Source organism: Ostrinia furnacalis, unplaced genomic scaffold (assembly GCF_004193835.3).
Source record: "Ostrinia furnacalis isolate ACB-3 unplaced genomic scaffold, ASM419383v2 OfSCF7615, whole genome shotgun sequence".
NCBI classification, from domain to species: domain Eukaryota; kingdom Metazoa; phylum Arthropoda; class Insecta; order Lepidoptera; family Crambidae; genus Ostrinia; species Ostrinia furnacalis.
The window spans coordinates 79,633-92,441 of record NW_021137854.1 but is presented as its reverse complement, the minus strand read 5'-3'; the positions used below and the strand labels follow the sequence as shown (position 1 = coordinate 92,441).

Here is a 12,809-nt window from a genome sequence, read left to right as displayed (position 1 = left end):
CTCTAAAAATAGAACAGGATAGCATTAAGTCAAATATACAGGAAGTAGAACAAAGAATACTGAAATTGGAATCCGAGAATGAAATGTTAAAAAATCAAATACAAGACTTTGAAAAAAATAATTATCTGGAAAAAATAACTTACCAGGACAAAACAATTGTTCTTTATGGCTTAAAGGAATACAACCGTGAAACTGAAAATGACCTACACGACCGGATTATTCATCTCTTTCGGGACATACTAAATGTTGATCTCCTAGGCTACGTAGAGGACCTGAAAAGAATAGGTAAAACCAACCCTCGATACCAGCGACCTATAGTTATTGAGCTCATTAGCAAAAAAATGACAAAGTATCTACTTCAGAATGCTAGACACTTCAGAAACACTGGATTAGCTATATCTGAATATCTAGACGAAAAGGCTCAAAAGTGTAGAAAAAAGCTACGAGATGGTCTAAAATCAGCTCGGCAAAGCGGACACCACGCAGTCATACGAAACAATACTTTAATTGTAAACGGGAAGGCAGTAGTACCAGAAGCCGTATCAAACATGAACGTTACTGCAAATAAATCCACGCAACGGTACTCTGAAAGCGCACTGGACGACACAAATACACTGAGAACACCACCTAACTTTCATAACTTTCGAAAACACTAGCAACACGTTTACAATACTTTTCCAGAATATGCAAAGTTTATCTAATAAGACCACTCTTTTGGAAACACTCATAGAAGAAAGTCCAAATAGATTTCAATCAATCTGCGTGTCCGAAACCTGGCTGTCTAAGGAAAAAAATGATATATTGAACGTTAGTGGATATAACCTAGCCGCCTCATACTGCCGCGTCAACTACGAGGGCGGCGGCGTGTGCATCCTACTGCGCGACGACTTGGAATACACGGAGCGACGCGATATAATGGACATGTCAATTGAATACGTGATAGAAGTTTGTGCCGTAGAAATTATTAACTTGAATATAATATTATTAGTAGTCCTCTTCCCTCTCGGATGCCGACAGTGTCGGACGTGTTTGCACTGTCTCTGTGTCCCAAATTTTGGTACAAATATAAAATAAAATAGTAAGAAGTTCGGAGCGAAGTACTAGGATGTGATAACTGCAAAGCGGTGGAGTGCTGTGTGTGAGTAGGGTTGCCAACTATACTGTTCTGAACAGTATCATGATACTGTTTTTGACTAAATTATACTTTTTACTGTTGAACAAAAATAAAGTATACAAAATACTGTTTGCATTTAGTTAGAACGATATGCATTTTAAACAATAAATAAATTAAATACTGTTCATTTTTATATACTGTCCTGTTTTATATTCTTCATAGACCAGAATAATTATACTTTATTTCTAGTAGAAAAAGTTGGCAACCCTATGTGTGAGTGAGATCTCTGAAGTAAACGACGAAGACAGCTAGCTGCTCCTGCGCCGGGCCCGAAACAATTCGACTGCCTAAGCCCCGCCCACTAATCAATCATAGGCCGTGGCTAAAGGTCAGCCGCACCCACANTATTCAAATGTGATGTTGTCTTGAGTTGTGTAATGGCTGTGTCGAACTCTCTATTGTAAATATTCTACGTGTGCTTTGATACCAATATATTTATTATGTTACTACCAACCACTGTGTTTATTGCTCTGTAGCGGACTTAATATAATATCCCTAACAAAATCTTTCAGCGCTGTTTATTTTAGCTCTGAAATTCGTTTTGTTGCGAGTTAAGGCCATCAAACAGGTTCGGCTTAAGGAAATCACATTGACACAGACACCTCCGAAACGAAATATTCGTTTAGAGGGACTCTTTGTTTGTCCCCTGGCCAGTCCAATCCCCTTATTTTGTAAACTTTTTCTACAAATCTTCTCTTTGAAATGGCGAACGCGAAAAGTGCATTAGATGATTTCCATACCTACTGTCGTCGGTGGCAAAAAGAATTGTCGTGGCCAACCCAGGACTGGTTAAAATAATAATTTGAAAAGATTTTACGAAAAAACTATTTATTGTAAATCATTTAGGTCTAGCCGAAAATCATTTTTGAGGCCAGAATCCTTGACGTCCTTTTATATATTTTCATTTTGCCATGAGAGTAATGGAGGATTTCAATCAATTCTACCTCAGTCAACGATCGCTGCTTCGGTCCACTGACTAACGGAGCTTTCCACGCTAGATTTGCTATTGGCAGTCTTTTCGTAAAAGCTCTTTTACTCCACTGGGAATAGGTTCTATAATAGAATAATCATCAGCTCATTTTTCAAGATTAAGAATTTTACGTGTGCTATAAAAGAAATTCTAATCTCAATATTTTCAATTATTAAAGCTAAGTACTTCCAAATTATTCCTTTCAAGAAACTCACAAACCATTTATTCACTAAGTGGACGGAATGAGATGTTAAAATATTAATCAACATTTTACTTCGATTGCCAATGAATTTAAAGGGTATTTTAATTCGTTAACAGCAAAGACACTTAGCGAGTTTATAGCTCGTTAGGAGGGATGATGAATAATGAAAATTTAAAGGTTCTGTAATTACAGACGTACAATAGTATTCCGGGACGAAACGCCTCATTCCTGCGTTCGGCTGAATGGTGGTAGGCGGAAATGGTCACAGCATCCGGCCACAACAATCGGAGGCCGAATGCGCCCGTTGCGTACTTCACGCATAACACAGCCTTACAACAAACAACATAGAGCTCAAAATGGTACAACATCACGTAGCTTGTCAACTCAAAAAGCTACGCGATTTACCTTTGTGCCGATTCCGATATGAATTGGTTCGGAAAGGGAATCAAAGCAACGATACATTTTGATTGAAGTTGCTCCTGACAGTATTATTGTTGAATAATCAAGGTCAGGAAGACAGAAAAAAAATCATAAAACACAAAAATCATCATGCCAAAAAATAATGAAACCAAAAATGAAAGAATCGACTGAGAATATTACACAACAATTGAAATGGTGTGCTAGGGGTTAAAAATTAGTATGTACGGCGGCAAGTCATAGGCCTGTGTGTTATGTTTTCGAAAGCTGTTTTCACAATTCCGACTAGGTAGTTATCAAAATTTTAGCTTAGCTGAAATATTCATAGCTCGGCCATCATAAGTTTAGTTAGAAGTGGTGTAAGTTGAACGCTTAGGCAAAATACGTGTTTGTTTACGTGACCCACTTTGTAAACAACGGCGACAGGTATCCCCGAGCCAAGATATATGGTTCACGCTCCAATGTATTTTCCTATCGATATGTCATTTGATATTTTTGCAAAAAACACTTGTGATTTCATGAAAAGTGCGGCGAAATTAGGCAGCTGTGAAAAAAGTTTCTATCTTCCGATCAAAACATTTACATGTTGTAAACAGTTTTTACGACTCGTTTCTTAACCCTTAACTTGGTAAAGGTTAAATAGGTAGACCACACGTTAATTTTAAATTTATGCTTGGAAGATACGGTGGAAAACCAATGAAAATATTTTTCTCCAAATACTGGTTAAGGGTTAATAAGACTCTCTCTGCTATCGACATCACGTCCCGTCTTTCTTTGATGCTTCAATGGATTGGCATTTTCAGCGAGATATCAGAATACACAGGATCGATTCTACCATAAGATTCCCGGTAGGTAGCAGGTTGCACTTTATTCCTATAGTACATCTATCACCATAAATACAAGTACAAATACTCAATCCCTATAAATGTTAAGAGCATTACATTTTAAAATAAACCTGTTTCATTAACTTAAGTTTTCAATGTTATTCAGTTGATAATGAACTTCGAAAATACCCGAAAGCGAAAGAGCTTAACAAAATATCGGGACTCGGCAAATAACGGCCCAAGAACAGAAGCGAAACATTCGCAAAATTACCGTACAACAGAGCCATCTACCGACAACGTTGGCACTAGGGATGTTTAATATCAAACAATTCGAAAATCGCCCAAATGAACGAAAGGCGCGCGGCCACTGTGCCACTCCGTTTCGTGTAATGATTTAATCACCTCTTTGATAGAGAATATATTTCATGTACCTACCTGAATAAAATTTTGTTAATTTTGGTGTTTATTTAGTATATTTTTCAGTTTTCACAATCCAGAAAATCGATTCTTCGTTAAATAATGGTAACTTTGCATGTTACATACACTTTATCTAAGCTTTATTTATATTGAAATCGGTATCGGTATTACTTACTACAATAATCGGTATCAGTATCGTATCGGCAGAACGAATCGTTACATCCCTAGTTGGAACTTAACAATTTGTTCCATTAACTTAATCGGGAAATATATCGGGTATTTACTGCAAATTAACCGGCACAAAGGGATTTGCATCACAATAACCACTGGCAGTTCACTGATTGTTGCGTATAATTAACTGCACAAATTAATACGCTTGTTTTTGTCGAGTCGAGATCTCTAGGTGAATGGTGATGCGGAATGCGGGAACCAATGCGGGAATTTTGACTAACCAGATGTTTGAAACTTGAATGGAGTGTAGAAATAAAAATATATCTTGAAACTAATAGGAAAATTAAATGAAGAATTGGGGCGCGTATTTCTTTTGTTTAAACTAGCACTTACTTTCTGATCCAGGCTTAGATTAATAACGCTTTATTTACAAGTATCCATGAATCTGATTTCCTGATTTCCCCTGTGTCGCCCGCGCAGCTTGGCCCGCCCATCACGAGCGCGCAGTTCCCGTCGGCCCGCAAACGATTCATTTAGGCCTACTCGCAACATCGTATCATGTCTTTACAACGAACACCGCCTAAAAACATCCCGTCTGATTCGACTAGTAATCGCCAAACTCTGGAAGGTGATGAAATGGATCTCCAGCACTTGCCAGGAGTAAGTGGTCAACGTGACGACCAACTCACGCCGCCGAATTATGTTTCACTACGCAACAAAAGGCCCAGAGAGACGGAAACATCGCCATCGGAGTTCTCCCGTTTTAAAGAAGAAATGAGGGAGTTAATTACCACACTCATAGGAGCACAAAACAAGGATATTTCGAAAATAACGGATAGCTTAAAAGATATTAAGCAGACCAACTCTAACATCGAAACCTCTATGTCCTTACTGGCCTCTCAGAATGAAGAATTCCGCAAGAAAATCGAGACTTTGGAGCAGCAGACTAAAAAGGATAAGGAATATATTTGCTTATTAGAAAACAAAATAGAAGACCTCCAGAGATACACCCGTAAGTCAAGTATTGAACTAAAAAACGTACCGCGAAACCAAGGCGAAAGTCACAAGGAATTAATAAACATGGTTTCAAACCTGGCTAAGACTGTGAATGTGGACATAAATACAAGGGATATTAAAGACATCTTTAGACTAAAACCAAGGAATCAGTCAGAGAAAAATCCCCCTATTGTTGTGGAACTGTCATCTACATTAATAAAAACAGATTTACTCAAAAAAACCAAGGAATTCAACTACAAAAACAAGAATAAACTGCAGGCTAAACACCTGGGACTCACCAAAAATGAAGACTCACCGGTGTTTATATCAGAAGTATTAACAGCTAAGGGTGCCCGACTACACTTTTTGTCACGAGATCTGGTAAAATCTAATAAGTTTAAATACTGTTGGACATCATTAATTTGGTAAGATCTTCGTGAGAAAGGACGACAACTCCAAAATAATTCACATTCAAAATGAGGCCCAAATTCACGACCTACTTCAAGACCGCTAATTGTAACTTAAGTGAGCCATGGTTCCCTGTATAATTATTACCGACTACTACTACTAACTTCGCTAAAAACTTGTTATTATATTGTTTAATTGTCCTAAATGTGTATTCCTATTAAGTTAACTCAGCTACAAACTGACACAACTTATGTAACAATTCTCACTCTCACACGCACACCACCATATTATTATAATAACTTAAAATAACTACACTTATTTATACACACACACAAGTTCACCACATACACTACACAACCTCAACCATGTTCTTACCTTATCATAAAAAATACTTATACATAAAATACATTCTAATATGCCTACACTTCTTACTCACCTACCAACGTTTAAACCACTTATGTACACCTATGTGTATCATAAAACTTAACCTTATTAAAGCTAACACATATTTACTACGATTTAAAACTGTCTTATCAAATTGCTTAGAAAAGTTTATATTTACCTATAACATAAAACTGCTGTGCTTAAATGTAAAACGCTGGCCTGTAAAACATACAGATCGAAGCCTACAGGGCTTAACATCTTATGTACATGCTTACATTCTCTCATACAATAGTTACACTATACTAGCTAAGTCTTATACCTACAAAATCACGTACCTACATAGTTACCTCCTGTTAACCAATCAATATTATATTACTCAATGATGGATAGCCACAATGTTTTACAAGAATTAGACCAAATACAGGCTGCGAACTCAATCGAATGTAATATAGAATCCCTACCGAACTTTTATAACCACTCTAAAGATAACTTTTTGACGATTATTACCCAAAATCTAAGGAGCATTTACAAAAATTTTGATGACTTGCAAATAACATTATCACAACTGGCCTATGAAGTAGACATTTTGATTCTTACCGAATGTAGGCTGAACTTGATAAAACCTGTCCCATACCTACCGAACTATACTTCATTTCATACGACCAAATTGTTAAACCAGAATGATGGAGTTGTGGTATACATTAAAAATAGCCATCATGCAAAGATAACCGAACTTAACCTCTCCGATGCAACGGGCCTTGAAATGATTGTTTCCAACTATACACTGTTGGGTATTTACCGTTCCCCTTCGCATCTTCATGCGGAGAACTTCATTATCTCTCTTGACGCTCACCTGGATTGCTCTGTAAACCGTAAAAACATTGTGATCTTGGGCGACATAAATATTGATCTGATTCCTACACCGACTGAAAAGGCTCACGAACGTATTAATAGATTGAGTTACCTAAACACGCTTTCNCCCAATAAAAATCTTAGCCTTTAATTTTACTGTTTAGTACCTCAAAAATGAAAAATGAAAACCTCATTTTCGCCATTTTCTCTGCTACCCGGCCTTAACCGTGATAGTCGTATTAATTATGCACGGTTATTGACAAGGGATTATTTGTGTCCATTTTAAAGTGCACGCTGGCAATACAGCCAGTGATATTATGCAGTTTCAGCCAAATGCAATACAATACTTTCTGATTTGTATACCAAAGTGAAACGCTTGCGTGATTTTTTTTACTGACCGTCAAAAATATTACTACTAAATGTCAGTGCCGTAACTATGTATTGAAATTATATAACACCTATTACTTTTAGGGTTTAAGATAATAGGGGTAAACTTTATAAACAAAATAATTGTTAAATGTGTAACTATGCACAAAGTTGCATCTCTCCGCATTTTTTTATTTTCGTTAAATCCCGAAAAATATTTAGTATGTATTGGATAACCACGGAATCTATTAATTTTGTCTTGCTTACGAATTAGGCAAAAAAAGCCGTAGGCTTAAGCTAGAAATACATTATAATGTACTCTCTAATACCCACTAATTCTATATTTGCAGCGAAACAATCCTGCTCATTGATCACCGATCGATAATCTATTGTATCGATACGTTTCCCATCAAAACTGTCGGTTCGAATTAGCTTTCCATTAAGTTTCAATTGTACGGAATATGACCGGGTATTAATATGTCTGCGTTACAGCTCCTGAGCTTGTACTAGTCGAAACCAGATTAATCCGGTCTGCGGTGGCCTTAAGCGGATTTGTATGATCATGTTTGCCGTTTTGGCAAATTAGGCGAAATGTTACAAATGGGCAAATACCAACTAGCTTTTGCACCCAATTTGTCGCAAAAATCTTTTAATTTAAAGCATTGATGTTTTAATGTAATAAAAAAAATAAAGTTTCATCAAAATTCGTTCGGTAGTTCTTAATATCCATCCATTCTTATCAACTTGCACATTATTTTATTAATAAGACAATAAAATATTGAAGCCGTTTATAAAAATTGCTTGCACACAACAATGCAATTTTTTTGCTACAACTAACACTACGTACCTACCTTTAACTGTGTCACTATTGCTAATTTATTTTTAACCGACTTCAAAAAAGGAGGAGGTTATTAGGTACTGTTAAGATTAAAAGATCCTCATAGTTAAACATTGAATATTAACATTGAATAATTTCACGGTCTNTGGCCGAACTCATCCATATTTATTTTTTATCCACAACGAGGAAGCTCTTGGCCTGTATCTCACCTGATGGTAAGTGACGATCAGGTCGAAGGTGGAAGCGAGCTTCACCCGGAATCCTCAACCACGGAGGAACTGGCTATCTTACCTCTAACTGCCGGAACACAATAATGCTGTTAACATTGTTGTTATGGCAACAGACTTAGGTAAGCTGGTGGAAGCTAGCCAGGCGGACTTAGAATAAGCCCTACCACCAACCAAGCCGAACAGAAAAATCTGCCCCCATTGGGAATCGAACCGGGACCTCTGCGTCTGAAGCAGGTGGTCTTACCACTAGACCACAGAGGCGGTTAATGGAATATGTTTGGAAGTAAGTGATGAAAAAACTTTCTTAACAAGTAACATGCCATTTGTAGCTTACTTTAGCTCAACCCACTAGTTGCCTATAAGCTTATACTACAATACTTACCCCGCGTCGTTCTAAAACCTACGGTACCATACTAGGTGTCCTGAAGCCCCGCGGTATCAGTTTGCAGGATTAATTTGCCAGACCCCTCGAAGATTAAGCACAAAAACTTGGGGTTAAGTTACGGCGACGACGGGTTAAGTTGGTTATGCCACAGCCAAAATAGATCGGTCAGTTATTTGGAGAACTTTTTTGGGTGTTTTTGTATTGAGTTAATGTATAGATAGAATATTATTATACTTTATTGTACACCACACAAAACAGATAGAGGTACCTACATAAAAGAAATTAAAAAAATGTACCAAATTGAAACGGCACATGTAACCGCCTCTGTGGTCTAGTGGTAAGACCACCAGGAGGACCACCACTAGGCCTCAGACCTATAGGTCTCGTATTTGATCCAGTGTGATAAGATTTTTCTGTTAGCTTTGGTTGTTGGTAGAGCTTGTACTAAGTCCACCTGGCTAGCTACCACCATGTTAACAGCATTGTGTATTCCGGCAGTCGGAGGTACGATAGCCAGTTCCTCTGCGGTTGAAAATTCTGGGAGAAACTCGCTTCAACCTTCAGCATTTCCAATTCTATCGGGTGAGATGCAGGCCAATAGCTTCCTCGTAGTAGATATAAAAAACTATCAACATCTAGTGGTCAAACTGTTTTTGTCGCTCTACGGTCACGTAGAGAACTCGTTTTAAAGAAACTCGTTATTAAATGTTACGGCTTTCCAGCGGTTCTTTCAGCAATTTTTGAACGGTAAATTTTACATTTTATGTAAGTTTTTAAACTTAAAGTTTTATAATTTCCTTGTAAGTTTGATAACATGCTTAAAATGTAATAATGTTTTTTGAGGGATAAACGCTTTTGTAATGAGAGAAAGATTCTCGAGTTAGAGTTCCCGGGTTTGATTCTTTTGTGATTTCTTTTTTCTTCTTCTCATTCTTCCGTGCTTAGAATCTTCTTTCGATCCTATACTAATAGTACGAGAGGGGATCGTAAGAACCCCTGCGTCATTTTGTAAGATAAGCTCCATGGCACACGTTGAAAGTTGTGCTAAGCTTGGAAGAATTATTAACTATAACTATTAACTAGAACAGATTTTCATGCTACTTTCATCAACAGATAGAAAGATTCCTGAAAAAAGAACTTCATATACTTTCTGTGGCAGACCGATATTTAAGCGGACGAAGCCGCGAGCAAAAACTGGTTGTTTTGAATCATGATTATTTTAATAATCATCCTTCGAACAGAAAAAACAGTCACCAAAAGCTATTATTATAATAATATATATTATTTTTATAATATCTTTGGATAAAAAAATACCTTTGATCATTATGGGTGACTGTTCTTCCCATTTCGTTAATACTAAAAGAAGTACGTAAATAACACTCTAATATCAAAAATACGTATCCATCTTATTTATAAAGTTAATACAACCCCAGTTACATTACCAGCAATCCTTAAACCATTTATTTGCGATCCTTTTGAAGTCAGTAATATTGGCAATGAGGATCAGATCTGAAAACACTGAAAGTACCAATCGGGCGCCATTATAAGCAAATCTGAAAGGACAAATTTGAAATTTAAATGGCGGCTGTAATTCCTGGTACAGATTCGGATATGGCTTCGATCTATTTTGCATAAAATTTTGGTTCATAAGATCAAAGAGTTGTGGAATATTATCGTCTGGAGGCGACAGGGTCGTGTTACCCGTTTGCGTCCATGGGCTAGGTTTGGGTTAAAAAAAGTATTTCCAGGGGTTAGGCTTAGGTTAGAAGTACATGGTTAGAGAAAGTGTTCTGGTCGGTGCATCTACGGATTACTCTTTAATTATTATAACAACGGTAAATATTAATTAACAGACTAAGAAAACCGAATACCTTCTACGAGTGCCTGGATGTAAGTGGTGACACTCCTTATTATCAAATGGTTTAGTGCATAAACAACAAAAAACTCGTAAGTATAAAACAATAATTAATTATGAGAAGGCATATAAAAANTGATCATTGCATGGTTGCCGTAAACGTTGAGCAAGTGCATAAACAACAAAAAACTCGTAAGTATAAAACAATAATTAATTATGAGAAGGCATATAAAAACCTGTTGACTGCGGATGTTTCAATGCTCAACATTTATGGTAGCCCGGATTTATTTGCAGACGCGCTTATTGGTATAATCAGATCGGCCATATCAACAAACTCTAAAACTATACCTACACGAAATAAAACCAGGATCCTGAAACCATGGATTACACATGGGGCTATTCGGTGCATAAAACTAAGAAATAACATGCAGATGAAATTGAAAACAAATCCACACAATGACATATTAAAAATTACCTACAAACGTTTTCGGAATTACTGTAGCAACCTAATTAAAAAACTAAAAAGAGAATATAATAAAAACCAAATTAATATATCAATCAACCATCCTAAAAAACTATGGTCCACTATAAATAATATCACTCAATTTAAACCTCCTAAATCAACAAATATTGAATTACTAGATATAGCTGTATCACCTCAAGTTTCTATTGATAGTGTTAACTTTTTCTTTACCAACATTGGCCAAGAACTAGCGGAAACGATCCTTAAGCGCACTAATCTTATACATAATAATAGCTTCCCTAACTCACAATCCACAATTTCTCACTCCTTTGTACTGTTGGATACTGATATGCATGAAGTCGACCGTATCCTCATGAGCTTGGATCCGAATTCTGCACCTGGTTGGGACGGTATTTCTACGAAGTTCATGAAGCTCTCCAGAGGCTTCCTAGTCCCTCACATCACTACGTTGGCAAACCTTTGCTTCCATACAGGAATATTTCCTGTGGCACTAAAGAGATCTATTGTTACTCCTGTACACAAGGGTGGGGACAGGGCTGAAGTGAACAACTACAGGCCTATATCTGTTCTGACTGCTATGTCCAAAATCATAGAAAAATTGATGAACAACAGATTGGTATGCTATTTAAATAAATTCAAAATTTTATCTGATGCCCAATATGGCTTTAGAGGGGGTATGTCAACTCAAGACGCTGTACTGGACTTAACGTCTGTTATTACTAAGCAAGTAGACAGAGGATTCAAATGCCTAGCAGTGTTCTTGGACCTGAAGAAGGCCTTCGACACAGTGGCTGTGCCCACCCTTGTGAACAGATTAGAAAACATCGGCATTCGAAGTACAGCTCTATCCCTCTTTAGNGATATTGCGAGTAGTTGGATCTTTTGGAAATCTGTAAAATAGCGGGAACTTACTTAACACGTTTATTATGTAAGGGTAAATGTGATAAAATGAAAATTATTAATAATCGCCGGGTATTATGAATAATTACCGACAGTCGAGGTAAAAGTAATAAATGAATTTACATATATCAGTGATTATTAATAATGTATTAATACTAACAAATATCATAAAAGAGAACACCTATTGGCAGTATCAAATTGTTTGAAAGAAAGAAAAAATGTTTATTCAGTATCATCGACAATACACTTGCAATACTTAACATTAATATAATTAGCATATAATTTCGATTATATTGTTATAAGTACACTATCCTTAAAATATTACACAATTAGGAATTTTTGCTTTCCAGTCATTCCAGTGGCAACACTTCTAGAAATTTAGTTTTTTGCAAATTTAGTGTATTAATTAATGTGAAATAAATAAAATAATATTTACCGATGGAATGTAATGTTGTCCTTTTCAAGATTTGATGTTTCAGATCTCTTCTTACAATTAAAAACACTGCAATTCACCATTTTTATCGCAGCACGTTACTCTTCAATAGTGACATTTGGAATATGTCATTGTATGTTATTGGTGGCGCTGCAACTAGTTTTTATAAACTGAGTGAACCACTGGTCTACTTACATTGCTAGAGGGGATTGCCTGTCAGTTCCACTCCTGTTATTTCTGCTCTCTGTAACTGACGTTATTATGCAAAGTCATGGAGGGCCATTCATTAGCCCGATAATATCGCCGTCGTTATCTCAGAGGTACAGTCAGGTGGATGAATGAGTGGTCATTTTTATTTGGGACTTGATAAGAGAAGGTATGTAGAAATGTTTAATGTTGGATAATCCTAATTGGCCTACAAAATCTTTCTAAAAACATTGTTATACAAATTGATATTGTGCTGTGTACTATCCTTAAATAAATAAATAAACAACCAACGAAAT

General features: G+C 36.6%; 1 protein-coding gene across 1 annotated transcript; it reads left to right on the top strand.

The window, feature by feature from the left end:
- Positions 1-4,733: 4,733 nt before the first annotated feature.
- On the top strand, positions 4,734-11,874 carry LOC114365719 (uncharacterized). Its single transcript, XM_028322356.1, has 2 exons — positions 4,734-5,187; positions 11,132-11,874. Exons 1-2 carry the CDS (start codon positions 4,734-4,736, stop codon positions 11,872-11,874), a joined length of 1,197 nt encoding a protein of 398 aa, XP_028178157.1.
- The last annotated feature ends 935 nt before the right edge of the window (positions 11,875-12,809 follow it).